Here is a 23,221-nt window from a genome sequence, read left to right on the forward strand (position 1 = left end):
TTGTTAAGTTTATGGAGGGAATGGTATGATGAGACTACCTAGGATGGCATGTAGCCAATCTGCGACTGCTAGCAGCAAATATCTCCAGTGGTTGGTGATGGGACACTATATGCGGAAGGCTCTGAGTTACTACAGAGAATTCTTGCCCAGATGTCTGGTTGGTGGGTGTTGCCCACATGCTCAGGGTCTAACTGATCACAATATTTGAGCTTGAGAAGGAATTTCCCCCAGGTCAGATTGACAAAGACCCTGTGTTTTTTTTTCACCTTCCTCTGCAGCATAGGGCAGGGATCACTTACAGGTTTAAGCTAGTGTAAGTGATGGATTCTTGATAACTTGAAGTCTTTTTAAATCATGATTTGAGGACTTCAGTAACTCAGCCAGGGGTTAAGGGTCAGTCTATTACAGGAGTGGGTGGGGTGAGGTTCTGTGGCCTGCGATGTGCAGGAAGTCAGACTAGATGATCATGATGGTCCCTTCTGACCTTATAGTCTGTGAGTCTAAAGATTTCACCCTATGGTTTGATTGAACTAACCTCGTTATCTCTAGCTTGCTTGCTAGCATATATATACCTGCCCCTGGAAATTTCCACTACCTGCGTCTGACGAAGTGGGTATTCACCCACGAAAGCTCACCTCCAAGAATGTTGTTGTCTAAAGGGTGCATAGGACTGCTGCTTTACAGTCCAGACTAACAGGGCTACCCTCGTTACTTGACCCTATGGTTGCATCTCTATGGCTAGCAAACTATGGAACTATATTATCACAGTTGAAGGGTTATCACATTCCATATATGACATATTAATGAACTAGTTCTGATGTGCTCACCTGACAATGATACATCTACTATCCATTAACACGGGTAGGCAAACTATGGCATCTGTGCTGAAGGCAGCACGCAGTGATTTCAGTGCACTCACACTGTCCGGGTCCTGGCCACCGTCCGCGGGACTCTGCATTTTAATGTAATTAAATGAAGTTGCTTAAACATTTAAAAATCTTATTTACTTTAATACAGTAAAATAGTTTAGTTATATATTATAGACCTAGAGAAAGAGACCTTCTAAAAATGTTAATGTGTGACTGGCACGCAAAATCTTAAATCAGAGTGAATAAATGAAGACTCGGCACACCACTTCTGAAAGGTTGCTGACCCCTGCATTAACGCATGCGTTCAGCAGCTGTTCCTGGCCTAACTTCTTATGTTACACAACCATGCTGTTGTGTGGGAAGTGAATGATGCTGATTGGCTGACCATCTTTCAACGGAGGAGACCCACTTTCAGCTCTCTCTGCGTGGAGTTTGCCCTAACTTTACAATGCCAATATGATGCTTGTGTGGGGCTAATATCTCTCTGGAGAAAATAATTAGTATAATTTTGTAAAGTCTGGCTACAAATGGAGTATTGTTCCTTAGCTGTTTGTCATTGGAAAGCCCACAGTAGATGCTGGAAGGGTGCTTAGAAATACACACTTCCACTGTATCATTTGATCACCATTACAAACAGCATTCAAGGCTCTACACTATCCAGCCCCATCTGTATCTCTGATCTTGTCTCCTTTTAACTCTGCATCCCCTGTGTCCCCCTGTTTCACAAATGATACCAAGCTTCATGCTTCTTTCTTCATTTCTCTCACTTGAAAGCCTCTGTGTATCCTTCTGTGCTGTTCCTGTGCACCAACATCCTTCCAAAACCCATTTGCCAAGCCATCTCCCTCACCTCATCCAAATCCCTCTTAAGCCTACTTTTGCCATCTTGCCTTAGGGCAGTAGGGGACTGAAAAACAAAACAAAACTCCAAGTGAATGGAACTCTTTTGGCTCTCTGAGTAACCATGTGAGTGTATTGTTGCTGATGTCTTTTGTTGACCCTCACTTTCGTGTTATGTAGATTGTAAACTTTTTAGAGCAGGGACCTTGTCTTTCCTTGGTCTGCGGTCATGCAGGCTATCCTTAATTGCTGAGTTTGGTTTGCTAATGTTAATACAATTCTTTCATCACTGGTTGTTGTTGTGTTTTTTGTTTTTTTTTAAATGTATGGATCAATGCCCCATTGTACTCGGCACTGTACAAACAAACAAAACAGTCCCTGCCACAGAGAGCTCTCATCCTAGGATATAGAGCGCGTGTACCCAAGCACCTGGTAATAGTAGAAACAAGTGCGTTAGTATACATTTTCAAGAATTCCAGGCTGAACACGATGTGAAGAATAGAATGCTTGCCCCCATCACACATCAGGGAAGTTGATATGCTTGTTGTGTATATGTGAATTTGGGGGATTCATCCTGTCTACTGTTGCTCTGTGTGTGGAAGCCTCATTAATCCTGGGATAGAGATGCATGCTTCAGATCACATCACATGATGATGAGCATGGTTTAAAAACTTAGAACTTTTTCTTGAGCAGGAGCTGAATGGTGGTGAAATTTGCTTTTGGGAGACTGTAAGGAAGGTGTTCTACTGCAGCACAACAGCAGTGACTTCAAACTTCTGCAGTGATGACTGCAGGCTGTGCGCTCCGCAACCTCCAGAAATGCCATAAGGAAAGTTAGCTCGCTGCCAGGATGAAGAGTGCAGAGTAATTCCCTTCATGCAGCCTGAAGTCTTCCTTCTTTGAGAGCACTGGGATATAGGATGGCAGCCAGTGGCAGAAGTGCCAATGAGATAAGGAAGCCCTGTGTCATTAATTTTCCTGTAATGTGGATGTTTAGAGGAGGTCAAAACTGCCGCCTTTGTCAGAGATCCTATGGAACAACAACCAGTGCAGCTAATCTAACAGACATTACCTAGAAATGAAAGCCTATAGCCCGCTAGTTTAAAGGTGCTGTGATGTGATTTCTAAAAGCTGATTTCTTCATCCCTAAACATTGTCATTTTATGCTTATATCCACATACAGTAGAACCTCAGTTACAAATACCAGAGTTATGAACTGACCAGTTAACCACACACCTCATTTGGAACCGGAAGTACGCAATCAGGCAGCAGCAGAGACAAGAAGAAATAAAGGGAAAGCATTTTTCTTCTGCACAGAAAAGTTTCAAAGCTGTATTAAGTCAATGTTCAGTTGTAAACTTTTGAAAGAACAGCCACAATGTTTTGTTCAGAGTTATGAAAAGCCTCCATTTCCCAGGTGTTCATAACTCTGAGGTTCTACTGTACTTAGAAGCACTCAGTTACAGCTTTTCTACCACCTGCTACAACAAATTTATTCTAAGTCGTACATGATTCCAACTCACCATCTTACACATTTGTCTGGCATAGCTTGTCTTGGGGAACTTCTTGGCAGTTCTTCTTTCTAAGGTTGTACAAGATAACATTAGTCCTTCCCTATTTGGCTCTTCATGGACGCATATAGATACTCATCGCTCAGTGCAGACTGTAACACAAGCTGCTGCAGGGAGCCTATCAGTGGAAGTTGACTTCTGCTGTGTGAGGTCAATTTCTTTAGCTGGAGGAGGATAAAAACTGTTGTGTTCAAAGAAGTTTGTGGCAATAGAAATATAGACATCAAGGAGTATGTTGTTTGTAGTCTTATGACCTTGGTGTGTCATTTTTCTTAGGCCTTGTTTCTAGATACCTTTTTACATGTCACCTTAGTGGACTGTGAACATCAGCAAGGTTCTACAGATACAGTTCATACATAGTTATTTATAGCCATACTTTTCATCTAACCCCTGTTTTGAGACTATACATGATTTCATGCGCCATAGGGATTCTAATCCAAATCAGTTACAGTGATTGAAAGCAGTTGGAATTAATTGATAAATTTTGGAATTAATTGACAAACTTAACAAGTCACCAGGACTAGATGGCAATCACCCAAGAGTTCTGAAAGAACTCAAATGTGAAATTGCGGAACTATTAACTAGGGTTTGTAACCTGTCCTTTAAATCGGCTTCTGTACCTAGCTATCTTCCAGTCGTTGATGTAACGCCAATATTTAAAAAGGCCTCTAGAGGTGATCCCGGCAATTACAGACTGGTAAGTCTAACGTCAGTACCGGGCAAATTAGTCGAAACAATAAAATTGTCAGACACATAGAAGAACATAAATTGTTGGGCAAAAGTCAACATGGTTTCTCTAAAGGGAAACCGTGTTTTAGTAATCTATTAGAGTTCTTTGAAGGGGTCAACAAATATGTGGACAAGGGGGATACAGTGGACATATTGTACTTAGATTTCCAAAAAGCCTTTGACAAGGTCCCTCACCAAAGGCTCTTATGTAAATTAAGTTGTCATGGGATAAAAGGGAAGGTCCTTTCGTGGGCTGAGAACTGGTTAAAAGACAGGGAACAAAGGGTAGGAATTAGAATGCGTAAATTCTTCGAATGGAGAGAGGTAACTAGTGCTGTTCCCCAAGGGTCAGTCCTCATAGACCAATCCTATCAACTAATTCAATAATGATCTGGAGAAAGGAGTAAAAGTGACGGTTGGCAAAGTTTGCAAATGATACTAACTGCTTGCAAGATAAGTTAAGACCAAAGCACACTGTGAAGAACTTCAAAAGATCTCCACAAAACTTAAGTGATTGGGAACATAAAATGGCAATGAAATAATAATGTGGTTAATGTAAGTAAAACACATTGGAAAAATTAACCCTAAACTTACTACAATATGATGGGGGCTAATTTAAGCTACAACAATCAAGGAAGAAAGATCTTGGAGTCATCATGGAGACTAGTTCTCTAAATATGTCCACGCAGTGTGTAGAGCGTCAAAAAAGCAAACAGTGTTAGGAATAATTAATAAGGGGAGGGAAATAGATCAGAGAAATATATTATTGCCCCTTATATAAATCCATGGTACGCCACATCTTGAATACTGTGTACAGATGTGGTATGACTAATCTCAGATGAATAAGCGCATACTAACGTGCACAGAAAGGTTCACGAAGAAGGGCAACTAAAATGATTAGGGTTTGGAGAGAGTCCATTGAAGGAGAGATTAAAGAGGGCTAGACTTTCATCTTGGAAAAGAGAAACTAAGGGGGCATATGGTAGAGGGTATAACAATTATGGGTGATGTGGAGAACGTAGAAAGTGAAAAGTTATTTTATTGTTCCATAATACAAGAACTAGGGTCCCACATGAAATTAATGGCAATCAGGTTTAAAACAAATAAAAGGGAAGTTCTTCTTCACACAGCGCACAGTCAACTTGTGGAACTCCTTATCTGAGGAGGTTGTGAAGGCTAGGACTATAACAGGGTTTAAAAGAGAACTAGATAAATTCATGGAGGTTAAGTCCATAAATGGCTATTAGCCAGGATGGGTAAGGAATGGTGTCCCTAGGTTCTGTTTGTCAGAGGATGGAGATGGATGGCAGGAGAGAGATCACTTGATCATTATCTGTTAGGTTCACTCCCTCTGGGGCACCTGGCATATGCCACTGTCGGTAGACAGGATACTAGGCTAGATGGACCTTTAGTCTGACCCAGTACAGCAGTTCGTATGTTCTTATGTTCAGTTGTATTTCAGTTGACAGGATTTTTGCAGATGTTTTCATGTCTGATGTGCTGCAAAGTGTATGAGATTACATTTATGGGATTAATAGGAAGATCCTTTTGGTACACAAGAGTTAGAATATTATTTTTAAAAGGCAAGACTTAACCTTAAAGGGCAAAGGCTAGGAATAGAAATGAAAATGGCAAATGTTAACATTTATTTTTTAAAATGGAAAATGTTAACTATAAAACAAAATAGCAAAAATGTAAATTAATTTGAAGTATATCTAAAAAAGGCAAGCGTTTAAAAAAAACACATCCAGAACTGTGATTAAATAGGGGGGGAAAAAAATACAGAAGGTAGGTGTTTAAAAAAAGATTTAAAAAATTGGTCAAAGGTAACAGTTGGGTTTTGCTGTTATAGGTCCCAGTCCATGAGCAGTTGCATACATGCTTAGCTTTATGCATGTGAGTGGTTCCCCTGACATCAATGGGACTACTCTTGTATGCAAAATTAGACACACACAACTATTTTCAGAATTGGGAACTTAGTTGTAAGCTTTTCAGACAGATTGTGCCTTCTTTGTGTGTGTATGTACAGCACTTAGCGTAATTGCCCAGTATCTGTACCTCACTTTCGCTACAGTGCACACATCCATCAGTCTTAATTATTCCAAATTTTACTTTAAGGATAGGCCTTTTCTGTACCAGGTATTGACTGACTGGTCCTTTCTGGATCAACTGAACAAAAATTATGGAACTCTTCCAGTCTCAAAAATGAGCGAGTTCTTTAGAACAAAATCATCTACATAAAATGTCAGGCATGTTTTAAGATCATAACTTCATGACTCCTGCCTGCTAATACAGCTCTGTCACAAGACATCAGTGACCTTGGGTGACCTCCAAGCATTATATTTTGAGAGCCACAACTGTAGCAACTTTGAGGAGGGGTATTTTATCAAGAAACGAGCAGCTTCACCTGAATAACAAAATAGGCTCTGCTATATTTCTGATACTTTAGGGAAGAATCCCCAAACCTTGTCATGGTGTAGATCCCATGTTAATAGAGGTTGTCTGATGTATCAGCTCATATTTGTGATCATAAGGATCACCTCCTCTCTCATTTCTATTTGCATTCCTGCAGCAAGCGCAGCAGCTTCTTGTGTGGAAAAGTAGCATTGGGAAAGTGTGTGTGTATTTAGCTGTCCATAGTAATTGCTTTGTTCTCTGAAAACAGTTACTTATGCTGTCTACTTTTGCTCTTCATTTTGTCTGCACTTCCATATGTAGATTTTCTCTCCTTGTTTTCTTGTTGCCCTCTCCACCCCCATATGTTGCCAGACACCTGGTCCTCTTCTCTCCTGCTATCTAAGGGCATGTCTACTCTACCATCTGGATCGACAGGCAGTGAGTGATCCACTCGGGGTTGATTTATTGTGTCTAGTATAGATGTGATAAATCAACCACTGATTGCTCTAGCTTCGACTCTGATACTCCACCTCAATGAGAAGCGCAAAGGGAATTGACGGGAGATCATCTCCCGTATACACATCACAGTGAAGACACTGTGGTAAGTGGGGGGAGATTGAGCTAAGTTTCGCAACTTCAGCTACATGAATAATGTAGCTGAACTTGACATACTTAGATCAATCTCCCCCCGCAGGATAAACCAGTCCTTAGATGTTTCTCTCCTGATAATGGCTGGCAGCTCCTGTTTTCTCTCTTCCTCCTCCTCCTCCATACTTGAAATGACAAATACTGCCGAAGTAGCTAGACTGGTAGCTCCTTGGTTTCCAACTGCTTTGCAGGTTTCTACTGTTGGAGAGCCTGGAGGCTTGTAGAAACAGCTGGAAAAGAGGAGAGCTAGTACCATGTGATCATCCAGGCTCCCATGGATCAACAGCAACATGTACCATGAACCACAATTTGGGACCTGCTGCTCTGAGGATGAGGATCTGAGCTAATAGGTGCTAATAAATCCTCTGGTTACCTTGTTTTTCATAGGCCTGGTTTACATTACAAAGTTGGGTTGATGTAAGTGTCACTGCATCAATCTATTTAAATCTGTCTCTGACTGACATAAGTGCCCAGTTATGGTGGTGCAGTAAAACCACGTCCCCTAATGGCAGTGAGCCATGGTTGACCTGTTGCTGTCGATGTAGTGTAAGTGTAGACAATACAGGATTTGTGTTGGCCCTAACAGTCCTCCAGCAGCTGTCCCACAATGCTCCATGCCCTGTGACAGTAACCATGCTGGTTATTGTGAACTCCACTGCCTAGGGATGTCAGACAAGAAGCTACTTCCCTCTCCCCTTAAAAACACCCTGTGTAATTTTGAAATGCCTCTTCCTGATTGCCTAGCTCAGTGAGCACACCTAGTAGCTTTCTCTCATTATGTTCAATGGCCTGGCTGCTCAGGCCAGCTCCAGGCACTACATGCGCTCCTGCCTGCAGTAGACAGGAGGTTATTGGATCTTCTGGGCCTGTGGGGAAAAGAGGCTGTGCACTTACAGCTACAGACCAGCCATACAAACACAGACGTCCACAAAAAATTACGTGGGGAATACAGGCAAAGAGTTACAACAGCGACCATCATAAGTACTGCATGAAAGAGAAGGAACTGATTGGTATGCCTGGTGTAATCTCGTGCTGAGATGTGGACTTGCCACTTTTACAATGATCTGGTGCTGTACTTGGTGGAGACCCATCCAACATCCCACCAACCGCTGTGGGTACTTCGGAGAAGCCAGTGCCAGAGATCCATGCTGTGAACAGCGAGGAAGAGGAGATGTGGTGAGGGGAGTGGCAGGGTGTGCAGCTATGTGCTGAGCCAGGTTCTGCTTGAGACTTTACCACAGTGTAGCTTGACTAATAGGAAGGGATCTCCTTGGGTAAACGGTGTATATGCATTTTCCCTTACAAGTGTAAATTAAAAGGTGGTGCCGAGCCCAGCCCCAAGTTAACAAGACACAAGTATTGACTTTTCATTGTTTTACTTATAAGAGAAGAGGTAGCAGAAGAAAAGAAATGGAGGTAGAGTTGGTATCTACTTTTCATTCCTTTGTGGGGTTAGGTAGGAAAAAAGAAAAGCCCTTCTGGAGCAGTTTGTTTATATACATTGGGGATGTCACTTGAATCCTCCTGAGATCTCAATGAAACCGCAGTCCTCTCTTGAAGGCTTCGAGGCAGGCAGTCTTATGTCTTCCTCCGCAGCAGGACACTTTCCCATGTCATTCCATGATGAGTTTGGTTGACACTATTGCAATTAACAGGCTAGCAGCTTATGGGCTCACATGACTTTTGCACTTCAGTAGTAGCTGAGCTCTGTGCCTTTGTTAACCTGTGGGAGTGAGATGTCGGCTAAAATCACCACTGCCTGTGGAAAACAGTGCCAGTATGCAGTACCATTGCCCTATACTCAGGCCCATGGAATAGGGATCAAAATTTTATTGTTTCATGCATCTTACACCACTTTTTCCTTCTTCTCTTCATGTTCTTGGTGGACCATATTCACCAAGACCGGGGCTGGAGAGCAGTGCTAGGAAAAGGCCCTCCAAAGCCAAAGTGTCACTAAGCATATTAAATGTTTTTATGGGAATAAGGGAAGGGAGTTTTGAAACTTTCCCTTTCTGCTGTGATTGTAAATCCAGTGGTACATTTGTCTGTTTTTATCAGCAGCTGCTGCTGTTTTGACCTTGAGGGGTATCTCAAATACCCGCAGAATATCTGACCCTGATGAGGATAAAGAATAGAACAAGGGAGGCCGTGTTCAGCAAGAGTCTGCAAGCTAGGGCTGCAACAGACTTCAAACAAAAGCCTAGAGAGCTGACATGGCAGACAGCCTGGATAAAGGGCAGATAGGAGAAAGGCCCAGGAAAAGGAGAGAGAGATGCATCAGGACATAATGGATCTTCTCAAGCAGCAAACCCAAATGTTGCAGATCCTGGCTGATCTACGGGTCCAAAAATCCTGGTCTTAAGTCCTTGGAGAATTCCATGGTGTAAGCTCTACACCACCCAGCACACCACATGGCACCATAGGCCGCATCCTTACCCTACCACTCCATGCCTGGGGACAGACAGCAAGGAAGACCACAGCTTCACATACCATTGAGCTGTGAGAACCCTGCTTGGTGTATATGTAGCCAGAATAGACTACATATGTGCACTGCAATGAACAGAAATGTTAGTTATCTTTCCAATTTTAAAGTTCCATTCTGTTCATTTACGTTAAAGGTTTATATTGCATTGACTATTTTTGCGCATTGTTTCTCTTCACTGCTTTTGCCACTCAATTTCTGGTTTTTGAAAACAACACATTGCAGAATGCATAGTAGTCAAAGCACCCAGTATTTGTAAATGAACAGCACTACAGAATTTACAGCTTCAGTAAAAGACAGTATTTATACATATACAGCAAGTACCACATAATTCATAGCTTCAGTAAAACAGTCATAATTATAAATAATAGCAAGTACTCACAATTCCTAACAGCACCCAAAGCTTCAAGGACAGAGAACAGTCCTGCAAAGAACACTACTGTGGCTGACCACTGAAGTGCTCTTTCAAAGCCTCCCCTAACCCAATAGCTCTGTGTTGAGCTCTTCTGAGGGCCTTTGTGTCTGGCTGCTCAAACTCAGCAGACAGCCACTCCACCTCCTCCCTTGCAGCAACCCCCGCCCCCCCCCACGTCTCACAGATTATGCTGTATACAACATGTCTCTTATAATTATTGGGATGTTTCTGTCACTGAGATCAAATCAAGTAAGTAAACAGTGCTAGCATCCCTTCAGTCAACCAAAAGGACATTTAATTGTCATTCTGCATCTGCTGAGCTGGTAATTGAATCTTTCCTTGGTGCTGTCAGTGTACAGCTTCCTGAGAAAGGGTCCCCCAGAATCACTATTGTCATTTCCATATTGACAGTGATGATCTGTTGGACAGGAAATAATGTCTCCTTGTTCTTAAAGATGTGAGCGACATTCACCTTCTCTGACCAGCCTATATTGGTGTTGGTGAAGCATCCCCTGCTGATCCACCATTGCCTGCATAACCATGGAACAGTAGCCCTTTCTGTTGAGGCATTCTGTGGCAAAGTGACCTGCTGCCAAAATGGGGATATGCATGCTGTCTATTATCCCACCACAGTTTAGGAACCTATTGCTGCAAATTCATCAACTATGTCCTGCACATTTTTGAGAGTCAAAGTCCTGCGTAGCTGGAGATGATTAATGGCCCTACACACTTGCATGACAGTGCCCCCCACTGTGGATTTTCCCACTCCAAAATGACTTGGCGCTGACTGGTAGCAATCTGGCAGTGCAAGCTTTCAGAGTGTGATCGCTAGTCACTTCTCCACTGTTAACACAGCTCTTATTGGGATGTCCCTGTGCTGAAGGCCTATAATAAGATAGGCGCACACATCCAGGAATTTGGCTTTTTGCATCCGAAAGTTCTGCAGCCATTGCTCATCATCCTAAACCCACATTTGTTGTGATCCCACCAGGCAGCACTTGTTTCTTGGGCCCAGAGGTAGCACTCCAGCATCCCAAGCTGCTCCAGTAGCACCACCAACTACCTTCAGTTGTTTTTCACTGTATTCCTCAGCACACTGTCCTAGAAGAAATTGTCATTTTACAGTAGTTCTTGCAGGTCTGCATATCCAGGAGGATCATACGTCCTGTATTTGCAACATTCATGAGAACAGTGCAGAGCTCTGCAGGCTCCATCCTTCTGATGTCAGACACGGAAAGGTTCTCTGGGGGTTTGTACGATCTTAAATAAGAGAGACAAATTATGGGACCTAGGTGGCACTGTGGATGAAGAAAGTTGAATGCTGGGAACTTGACCCCTAGCTCTCAGAGATCCCTGCATGACTCAATACTACCCCACAACACACTTTGAAAATTTCCCAAAAGGTGTTGCACCAGATGGCAGCGTGTGGCACACTGGGATACCTGTCCATGGTGCCCTGCATTTTTCATTGACACAATGCTTCTGGTGTGTGCAGCGCTGACCCAAGCAGCCAGGTATATACACACGCACATGATATACTAACTTAGGTGGCTGTATACCAATGTAACTTGCGTCAACCAAAGTTTGTAGTGTAGACATGACTATAGGATGTATCTTCTGCCAAACCACTCTCTTTGTGAAAAGCTGCCTTCCCTTTTATAGGGCAGGGAAAGGGAGGAGGGGATCTCAAATACATTTTTATAAATCAGAAACGTGAAAAACTTTTTTTCCCTTCCCTTTGAAAAACCACTGCCGTGTGGTTTCTAACCTGGCCTTAGTTTGTCCTCTGGCTTGGAAAAACCAAGCAAAGGAGCCCAGGAAAGGAACTCTGAGGAGTAGCTTGTGGAATTTTCCCCAGAGCATTCAAGGGTGGGGGTGGAAAGGGTTTGCAATGAGGTTGTGATTCAGATCCCAAGCTCTGTTGATCCCTTGGATGCATAAAGACCCTGATGTCTCCTCTCAGGTGGCATTGCTCCAGTGCTGCTGTGCTGTTGAGGCTTCCCCTGGCTGTGGATTCCTTGGGTATCTCTTCTGTTTGGCCATGTGTGTCAGTGATCTTCCATGTGTGTTGGATGAGCAGAGCTGTGGGAAATGGCGTAGGAGTAATGAGAGGAGTGCCTGTCCTCCCCCTTGCACTGGGGCTGAACGTGCCGATTTCCACAGTGCTGGCTGGCAAGAAATTAACTTTTATCATTCACAAGGAACCACTGGTGATTCAAATTCTGTTTCTTGATGGGTTCTTGCTTTGTAGGCCTTTTCTCTGGACAAAGGGAAGCTGTTCACAAGCCAATTTCCCCCAACGCTTCTGCAATGAGAAGAGCCTATGGCATGAATATAAATAAGGGTGACTTGCCTCTGGTGTGAAAGGTTCCTCCTCCTAATGATTTTACAGACTAACACACCAAATTCTCCACATCTTCTTAGTGTGGTTGCTAAGGAAGAGATGAGGAAACCACTTGCATTTTAACAGCAGCCGTTGCTGCCACACTGAAAAAAGCGGTAGTGAAATGTATGATTGTCTCAAATAGTAAAAAGAGGTGAGCTCCTGTGTTACCCGTTATTTGCTCAGGCTCATTACAGGCCACTCTTTTTCAGTTTACAAGTTTATGTCGAGTGAGTATGTGGACACTGTTCACAACAGTAGCAATGGAAAGCCACAAATGCTGAGCATTGACAGCGTGATCAGTCTGCTTCCTGTTGTCCCCACATGGAAATATGAATTATCGGAAGTTCTATTCCCCAGATAGAAAACTCAGCCATGTAATCCCTGCAGTTCAGTTGTCATTTACAGTCTGCTTCACTTAAATGCTTTTCAGTTAACTGCACAATCAGCTGAGGTGCATAGCCAATGTGCATCCTGTATCAGCTGTCAGTGGATTAAAGTAATGTTATGCTCAGAAAAGTCACTTTGAAAAAGAGACACTGCTCGGTTTTCAAGGCAATGATGTTTTTCCCCTAACCACTGCTGCGGGAAATTCCACCTGGGATCTGAGGCCCTGTCTACTCTACAAGAAAAGTTTGTGCTGGAAAAAATAATTCAAATTGATGATTTCAGCATTAGGTAGTAACCGAACATTGAGCATTGTTTTCAAAACCATTTTGCCTACTCATATTGGAGCAACACCTGCTAGCTGTAAGCATTTTTAAAAAATGGTTTCTTAGCAATTTTTTTTTTAATGTAAACAGAACCTTCTGATCAGGTTGAACTCTCTGCCCCTGCTGTCTTCACCATCCATAAAGATTCTGTAGTTGGAACTTACCAGACCAGGTTGATGCATGAGCCAGAATCATATTTGTCTCTGTGACTAAATAGCAGATGTTGATATGGTGGGTCCTGTGCTTTTCTTCATGGAGTAGGGAGGTAGGGGCGCTACAATGCCACCCCTTGCCCCTGCTCTTGGGGCACCGAGGGCCCTGCTACTGGCCCGGGAAGGTGGTACAGGAGGGAAGCAGGGAAGGGGTCTGGGTTTGCTCCTCACTTTGAGCCCCAGCCCCTATCAACCCCTGCGGGTTTCTTACCCTCTTCCCCATTGGGTAGGGTTACCCTCAGTCCTTGACGCTGGGGGAGGGAGTCTTCCTGCTCTGTTGGGGCAGGGTCTTCCTTTCTCTGGTCTTTCAATTCTCAGCCACACACCTCCAAACTCCAATCCTCTCTCCCTCCTTGCTTCACCTGTCTGCCTGAAGAAGGTTTTTTTTAATTAGGTTCCTGACAGGGCCTTAATTGGCTACAGGCACTCCAATTAACCTGTAGTAACTTTCCCTAGTTTACAGGGAACCACACCTTAATTAGCCTAGGGTTTATGCCTGTGCACGTCCCAGCACCCAATAAGACAACTCTTCCACTGCTCCCTGGCCCTGTTGTATCACAGTCTCCCTCTGCTAAAGCAGTTTTGGCACTCCAGGGCTAATAGGAGTCAAAATTAGCTTTTATAAACAGGTATAACTTAAAGATCCACAAGGAGCAGATGCCTGGAGTAAGAAGGAAACTTATTAGACTACATCTGCATTTTAAAGAATAAATTCAGCCCTATATTAAGAGGGTGCAACCAACATCCACTGAAGTGAATGTGAATAAATGGATGCAACTAAGGCTAACTTTGCCATTGAGTGTGTAACTAGAGTGACTTACTGTATAATACATATGAAATTCAAAGGCAAATTGTCATCTTAATATTAGAATTATTCCAGGCGAGTGAGTGGTAAGAGCATGCAGTTGACATCACCTTTCAGATCATTGTTTACATAGCACTCAGATTTTTATCAGTCAGTTGCTAGCTTCAGTAGTTTCAGTTAATTAGAGTGATAGGCCTAAGTATAAAAACAGTAACAAATGTAGTTAAATAAAATTGTTTATGCTGTTAGAGACTGTGTTCATGTGTTATACAATGAACTTGGTGATATACATGTCCTTGGTGTAGTCTGATGGCTGTATGTAGAGGGTACTGCTTTTTTCATTTTTATAAAATGTGTTAGCAAAACACTCACTGCTGCAATTTGTGCCCTGATGCCAGATCACCTTAGACTGTGATTTTAAAGAAACTCTCAAATTACTCAGAATCAGATCAGGTCAGTGCTTTGATCATATCACATTTCCAGGAAAAACTTACAATTTTATATGAAATAAGGTGCTGAGTTAGGCGATGCTTTCTGACTGAGTCCATGCTGCATTAACATGGTATCATAATCGTAGAGCAGGCCTGCAGAACTCATAAAGTGACGAGGGCCATATTACTCCAAAGAAAACAGCTGAGGGCTACTTTAACCCCCACACAAGTTATAGAATTTATTGGAATAAGTCTGAACTCAACTGTGGCCAATGCTTGCTTACCTCAGGACAGAGTCCTCTTGTTAAAGGACCTCATCACCCAACTTTGACTCAGACCTCAGATAACAGTCTGATCCTGCCTGGCTTCATGCACCTACAGGATCCCCTTCACAAGGCTTCACCTCTGGTACCTCCAGGCATTGTTAAAGATGGTCTATGCTCTGACCAGGGACTCGCTGGGCCTGAGATCTGTAGAGCAGTGACTTGAGTCTCCATTCACAACTTTACTAGGAGGGTTTATGCTCTGGTTCAAGTATCTGCTGAGGATGCTTCCTTTGGATCAGCGATCCTAAGATCTGTGATGCAGAACACTTCCTCACACTCGCCTCCTCAGTGAGCATAACTAATACCCCTAGGGACCAGTACTCAACGAAGAAGTTTACTTACATTATAGTAAATGGACGACTTCAAGTTGTTTGATCCCTATGGGTAGTCCACGACCAGCCCTCCTCCTCCTCTGCTCAGATCTTTGATTCATGGTAGAGTAGGAACTGGAGAGCCAGATGGTCTGCCCCACTCCTTATACTCTTAATTCAGCGCATGAGGAGGTATAAGATGCAGGTGCAGACCAATGGATGCTGCTATTGAAGAGTCTTCCAGCCTCAGGTGAAATACATATGCAACCACAGTGAATACCCTTAGGAACCATACTTCTTGAACTCCAGTTAATATAAGGTAAAGTACGTAACCTTCCTTTTTGATTCACTTTACAGATGGCTTAAGCTTCATTGCAGTGCTTGATGAGTGACATTTTTATAGTTTTAGGATCCTTCAGAATGCAAGGCAGTATAGAAATGTGATTATTTCAGCAATAAATGTCCTATATCCAAGGTATCTCGGCGCCTCTCCACTAAATATCTCTCACTTTTAATCTACATATTTCTTTGGTTCTTGTAATGAAAAATATAATTCAGAGCCTAGTATTTTTTTTAAACTTTTGACATTGTGTCTAACATCTCCTGTGACTTTTTTGGTGGTTTCACCTTGTGAAACACTGGGGGATGTACTGTCTTTATCATTCTGGTCACACTTTTAAAGACTAAATATAGTTTACAAATGGACAGTTTGCACTCACATATGCACATTTGAAAAACACTACAGCTGGGTTAGATGACATGGTGATAAAAGCAACTGAGCTCAGCCTTTGCTAGTGTTCCCACCATAGTAAGTGCTGATGCAGCTCTGCACTAATGCTAGAATAACAATAGGAGAGTTCCCTAAATAGATGCCGTCCCAGTGAGTTAAGCTCCTAGCTCCTACCAACCATTGGTAAGTGAGTTACTGAGCTCTGGTCTAATAGGGTGTGTTTGTGTAATTCTCCACTGGTGCAGTTCTAGGGGTAGATTAATAGTAATGAAAACATAAATGCTGTGTTTTACCATCAGTGCAGTGCCACAGGTGGTAGCTGTAGTGTAATTGTCTCTGAGTTTTGTTAGTATAGACACACTCATACCTATTGCTTCCACTAGAGCACTATGCCATCTCCCACCCTCTCTCTGGAGCTTTTTAATAATACTTTGTACTTGGTTCATCAGAGACTTTCAGACGCCTTTACAAACTTTAATTAAGCCTCACTTCATCTCCTTGTGAGATAAGGAAGCAGCATTATTCCCAATTTACAGAAAGGGACAATAAGACATACAGGCTAAGTGACATGCTCAGTGTTGTACAGTTTTTGGCACAGCTAGGAATAGAACACTGGAGCTTTGATTCCTAACCCCCTGTTCTAACCACTAGATGTACTTTCTTCTTTAACAGAGAATAAGATTAGTCCCTGTTATGTTTGATTTTAAATATGTGGGGGAGATAGGGAAGTGCCGTTTTCTGAATATTAAAGAGAACGGAGTGAACTAGTCCATGGCCATAAATTGCTTTTATAAAACTCTTCTCATTCTTGACAGACCTCTGTGAATGGCAGCCTTGAATTGGCTCTAGAGACATCTGTTACCCTATATATATGAGTCACACGCTCACATATGTGAACAGATGATCTCCTAAATATATGGAATTCAATAACACGTAGAATCTAGAGTACTTATTTAAGCCCAAGGAGTCTGGGGGAGGGGGTCCTTCCCTCCGCGATCCCCCCTCAAATAGTGAACGGTGGAACAACTCTTGGAAAAGTGCATTCTATGCTGACAGTGTTTTACCCTTGAAATCTTTTATGTGCATGCACAAAGTATTCTGTCCTGTTGATATCACTTGATAAGGGATGTACCTTTTAGGATATTTTTTCCTCTGTAAATGAGTTTGGGCTGGATTTTAAAAGGTATCTCAGGACTTATGTCACAACGGAATCACTGGGAGTTAGGTGCCAAAGTACGTTTAAAAATCTGGCCCTTTGTTCCTTCACTCTTCTTTCTATTCAACCATATTGGCATATTCATTTTCTTACTGTAAAATTATGCCTTTTGAATGCAGTAAACAAATGAGAGAGAAGAATTCTTCAGTTGAATCCAAGGTTTTGTTAATAGGAGTAATGGAATGAGATTTGAGCAAAGGAAAATTTAGAATGAATATCTGAAAATATTTCTTGTTAGTGAGAGCCATTGTTGAACTATGGAGTAGCATCCCAAAGATATTGTTAAAAGTTCCATCACTTGAATATTTTAAAACAGAGTGGGATAAGGCACTGGAAGGCATACTGTTGGGAATATTCTGCATTGACTAGAGCGTGGAGATGGAAGAAAAGTCGACTAGATGTGACCAATACAGTGACTCTCTCACACCCAAATTCACTTCTTCAAAAGGGCTTATTTCCCCCAAAATAAAGAAAAGTATAAGCAAAATTGATTGAGAGGAAAAACGTAGACCAATATGAATGAAGATTGGATGCTCTTTAAGAAGAGATTATTAGATGGACAAAAAGTCACAATTCCATGCCCAAGGAACAGGATGACTGTGACTAAAAGTCCATCTGGATTCAGTGGCAAAATAAAGGCAGCAGTTAGAGATTAAAAATCAATGTATAATTAATGGAGAAAAGGGGAAATAGCAATCGATATAAATTAGAAGTTATGAAGTATAGAAAATTGATAGGGGAAGCGTCAGATGTCAGGGAAAAATCCCTGGCTAGCAGAACTAAGGACAATAAGGAAGTTTTTTTTAAGTATATTAGGAACAAAAGAAATCATAGAAATTGTATAGGCCCATTACTTGGCGAAGATGATAATGCAGAGAAGGCTGAAGTCTAAAATAAATATTTTAGTTGCAGATTTGGCAGGAAGCAGGATTGTGTACTCTCATCATATGAGGATGATGAAGTACTTTGCAATCCATTAATAACTAAGGAGGATGTTAAACAGTATCTACTAGATATACACACTTTTAAATCAGCAGGCCCCAATAACTTGCACCTAAGAGGCCTAAAAGAGTTGGCTGAGGAGATCTCTGTTTCACTGATGTTAATTTTTAATAAAACTTGGAGTACTCCGGAAATTCCAGAAGACTAGAAGAGGGCTGATGTGCCAATATTCAAAAAGGGCAAGTGGGATGATCTGGTTAACTGTATGCTGGTTAACCTGGCATAATTCCTGGGCAAAATAATGGAAAAGCTGATACAGAATTCCACCATTCAAGAATAAAGGATAGAAGTATAATTAATGCCAGTCAGCATGATTTTTTGAAAAATAGGTCTTGTCAAACAAACCTTGTTTCATTCCTTGGGATTACTAGTCTGGTTGACAAAGATAACTGCATAGATGTACTTAGACGTGTAAGGCATTTGATTTAATACCTCATGATATTTTGAATTTTTTTAAAAAAAATAAAAGTATATGATATCAATAAAGCACATGCTAAATGGATTAACTGGTTATCTGACAGATATCGATCTGGGTTATTCTAGTGGAGTTCTATAGGAATCGGCCCAATGCTAGTCAATATTTCTTCAATTATCTGGAAGTAAATAAAATCACTGCTGATCTAAAAAAAATGTGGGAATGACACCAAGATTAGTAGAGGGGTAAATTTTGATAGGCCAGTCCTACAGAGTGATCTGAGTCACTTGTTATGTTGGGCCCATTCAAAACAAATGTGTACTAATATAACTGAATGTAAAGAGGATTATATCCTGAAAAGGATCTGTGGTCATAGTGGACCAACATCTCAACGTGAGCTCCCAGTGTGATGCTGTGGCTAAAAGGGCTATGCCAATCATTGGATGTATAAACAGGAGCAATGAGTAGGAATAAGGAGATGATTTTTACCTCTGCATATATTATTGATGAGACAGTACTGGAATACTGCATACTGTGTCGGTGTCAACATTTTAAATAGGATGGTGAAAGATTGGAGGGCATGGAGAAAACAGCTACAAAAATTATTAATGGGTTGGAGAAGATGCCTTACACTGAGAAACTTAAAGAGCTCAATCTGTTTAGCCTATCAAAAAAAAATTAAAAGGTTACTTGTTTTGTGTATAAAATACCTTTGCAGGGAGAAAATACTGGGTACTAAAGGGCTCTTTAAACTAGTGAAGAAAGGTGTAACAAGAACCAATGGCTGGAAGCTGAAGCCAGACAAACTGAAATAGAAACAGAGCACAAATTTTTATCAGCGTAATGAAACTTGTAGATTCTTCATCTCTTGAAGTCTTTAGATCAAGACTGGATGCCTTTCTGGAAGGTGTGCTTTAGCCAAACACAAGTTATTGGGTTTAATACTGGGGTAACTGGGTGAAATTCTATGATCTTTAATATACGGGAGGTCCGATTAGGTGATCTAGTGGTGTCTTCTGGCCTTAAAATCTATGAATCCTTGCCTTGAAGATTGCACAGGTTAAATTCAGATAGATGGACAAAAACGAGGCAATTGGAAGAGGAAGGATAAGGGTTATGATAAAATAATGAATGAGCTTGTAAGGCATGTACATATGCTAGTGGTTCCACTGTATTTGTTCTGGGGTTTTATCATCTGTCTTCTCACAGACAATGCTGAAAAAGTCAGTTTCTTTGCCTTTCAATTTCTCTGGGTCCAAGCAAAGAGCCACGGCATTCAGCATGTGACACTGTGTATCGACTATTTTGAACAATTGCAAAAGCTCTTTTCTTAAATGGGAAGAGTTTGTCTACTGTAAGGATGTAGATGATACAAGTATCCTGACAAAGGCATGAATTTGAAGAGGGGATGGGACCCATTACTCACTAGTATTAGCTCTGGTTTCCAAGGGCCATCTTATTGTGGGAGCCGTACTTTGATGTTAGATGGACACCCTCACAACTCGTCTCCTGAATGAATAGTTTTAATGGACGAACCACACCCTCTGTAACCTGCATGCTGCAGTTGTAATAAGTATGTTGAAGGTTTGTGTTTGAAACACTGAAGCAGTTTTATTTGTATTAAACATTTTAATGTGTCACCAAAAAACAAAATAAAATCCTAGTAATGGTGAATCTGGGGTAGGAACGTCTCTAAATATTCCTTAGATGTCACCTTGAGGACATGATGTGAGGATGCTACAGAATTTGCAGGTGGAGGGGAGAATCAGTCATACATCTTGCACTTCAAATACACTTTAGTGACCAAGATATTGTATACAAATAACAGGCACATGGGCAATTACAATTTTAGGAGCTGTTTGGGATTTTAGTGTTGGACCTTTCCTACTGGAGCACAGTCAGTCCATATTTTGTTTGTTTTCAAATGTACATGGTTTGGAGAGAGAACTTGGTGCTCTGCAGCTTCTTGAGAAATAGGCCTGACTTTTCTGCTTTGCGGATTTTTATCGTCCTGCCAAGACCCTGTGCAACTTCCTCTCCTCGTCACCCACAGCGAATACGGAAACCTTGCTGCTTAAGGCCACTTCTGCAATTGCAGGAGTGCAGATGAGTGAGGTGGGAGGAAGGGGCTTTCTCTTCCGTTCTCACTTATTTTGGAGTCAGAAGAGGAAAATATAGTGTCCTATTTGAAAATGTGCCCCATGTTGTGGTGTCTGCAGCTGACCTGTTTCCCTCTCTCCTCTCTCTCTGCCATCCTGCAGTGCTGCAGTTGAAGCTCCAGCAGCGACGGACACGGGAGGAACTGGTGAGCCAGGGGATCATGCCGCGTAAGTACCATTTAAACTTTTTCCTTCTCTCTGGGCATTTCTGTCACCTGCTTGTGAATGAGGGGAGGTGGTTTATGTGTGGGTTGAAACACCTGACCCTCTGTTGCTGCCTAAAAAAACGCTAGATGTGAGAGCCCCTCCCCATTCACCAGACTGCCTTCTGAAGTATTGGGGCTACCTGTAATATTGAGAAGCAGTGTTGGCAACAAGTTTCTTTAAGTGTACTCAAAATACAATGGCTGTATTGCTTGGAGAGTGTGTGTCCTATTAGAAGTACTTTACGTACTCGGCACATGTTGGTAATCACTCTTAGCAGGCTTCCTGCCTTTAGAGCTTCCATTCTTGTCTGTCAGCTCCCCATAACTTTTGTTTGGGTGTTGTGAACTAGTCTGTCCATATCTACACACATGGTAAGATTTCTAGTCATGCATACAAGATGTCAGGACGGCAAGGCAGCTCTGTTCCTACCTTTGCTGGATTGTTTGAAACGCATTTAGTAGGAATCTGTGGGGAACAGCAGATTCTGTTGCAGGGAGAAAAGATCTGCAGACACTGTAACGTGGTAATGTTAATGGGTGGGGTAAGTATACTGCAACACTGAACTTAATGTGTGCATGACTAAATCAGATTTGGAGAACATAAGAACAGCCATACTGGGTCAGACCAAAGGTCCATCTAGCCCAGTATCCTGTCTTCCAACAGTGGCCAACCAGGTGCTTCAGAGGGAATAAACAGAACATGTAATCATCAAGTGATCCATTCCCTGTTGCCCATTCCTAGCTTCTGGCAAACAGACTAGAGACACCATCCTGGCTAATAGCCATTGATGGACCTTTCTAGGTCTTCTTTAAACCCTGTTATAGTCTTGGGCTTCACGACGACATCTGTCAAAGAGTTCCACAGGTTGACTGCATTCTAGGAAGAAATACTTCCTTTTGTTTGTTTTAAACCTGCTGCCCATTAATTTCATTTGGTGACCCCTAGTTCTTGTGTTATGAGGAGGAGTAAAGAATACTTCTTTATTTACTTTCCCCATACCAGTCATGGAGAACAGCTTTTTGAACATACTGAAAGATGCCTGGTAGAAAATGGGGCTGAATAATTTGGTTAAAACCTCTGAACTGGGTAACATTTTCCATGTGCATGAGCAGCAAGCAAACAAGGGAGCACCAAAGAGTAGATGTGAGTTATTTTTGGTGTTCTCTGCATTTCCCCTGAATGCCTTAGGGTCAGTCAAACTATGTTTTTCCTTCTTTAAGAAACCTCCCGTAGCGCACACACCTCTTTAGTGTCAGCTAAAACCAAAAAGGGCTACAGTATCTCTTTGGACAGGGGAGGTAGGGAAGGGGTTTTCCTGGGGTGTACACTGAAATGATAGTGCCTTCCCCTTCTAAAATAATAAGACAGTTTGTCAGCTCTAACTTTCTGTAATGAAAACCTGTCAACATCACTTTGTCAGCTGGAGTACTTCAGTGTAAGGAAGTGATCTGCTCCTGGCAGCTTGAAAGACCCTCTTTTTAAAATTCCACCACCAAATTTTAAAGGGAAGATTGGGTTGATTTGATGGATTTTGCTCTTTTCTTGGGTAATAGTAACTCATGCCTACCTGTGATTACTTTTATCTAGGTCTGTCTATTAATCGCAGTTAACTCAAACAAATTAATCACGATTAAAAGAATCAATCGTGATTAATTGCACTGTTAAACAATAGAATACCAACTGAAATTTATTAAATATTTTGGATGTTTTTCTACATTTTCAAATATATCTATTTCAGTTACAACACAAAATACATAGTGTACAGTGCTCACTTTATACTATTTTTATTATGAATATTTGCACTGTAAAAATGATAAAATAAATAGTATTTTTCAATTCACCTCATCCAACTAACATAATATCTCTTTATCATGAAAGTGCAACCTACAAATGTAGATTTTTTTTTTATTACGTAACTGCGCTCAAAAACAAAACAATGTGAAACATTAGAGCCTACAAGTCTACTCAGTCCTACTTCTTATTCAGCCAATCGCTCAGACAAACAAGTTTGTTTACATTTACGGGAGATAATGCTGCCCTCTTATTTACAATGTCATTTGAAATTGAGAACAGGCGTTCGCTTGACACTTTTGAAGCTGGCATTGCAATGTATTTACGTGCCAGATATGCTAAACATTGATATGCCCCTTCATGCTTCGACTACCAATACAGAGGACATGCTTCCATGCTGATGATGCTTATTAAAAAAATAATGAATTAATTAAATTTTGACTGAACTTCTTGGAGGAGAATAGTATGTCTCCTGCTCTGTTTTACCTGCATTCTGCCACATATTTCATGTTGTAGCAGTCTCGAATGATGACGCAGCACGTGTTGTTCGTTTTAAGAACACTTTCACT

At 41.6% G+C, this 23,221-nt stretch overlaps 1 protein-coding gene across 5 annotated transcripts in view; it reads left to right on the forward strand.

The window, feature by feature from the left end:
• MRTFA (myocardin related transcription factor A) overlaps positions 1 to 23,221 on the forward strand; it is a 157,188-nt gene that overhangs the window by 84,631 nt on the left and 49,336 nt on the right. For all 5 annotated transcript variants that reach the window (XM_032787760.2, XM_032787769.2, XM_075067991.1 and 2 more), the window contains one exon: positions 20,757 to 20,822. In XM_032787760.2, the coding sequence (XP_032643651.1) occupies positions 20,757 to 20,822 (66 nt within the window). The remainder of the gene's footprint in view (positions 1 to 20,756; positions 20,823 to 23,221) is intronic.

This window comes from Chelonoidis abingdonii, chromosome 1 (assembly GCF_003597395.2).
Source record: "Chelonoidis abingdonii isolate Lonesome George chromosome 1, CheloAbing_2.0, whole genome shotgun sequence".
NCBI lineage: Eukaryota > Metazoa > Chordata > Testudines > Testudinidae > Chelonoidis > Chelonoidis abingdonii.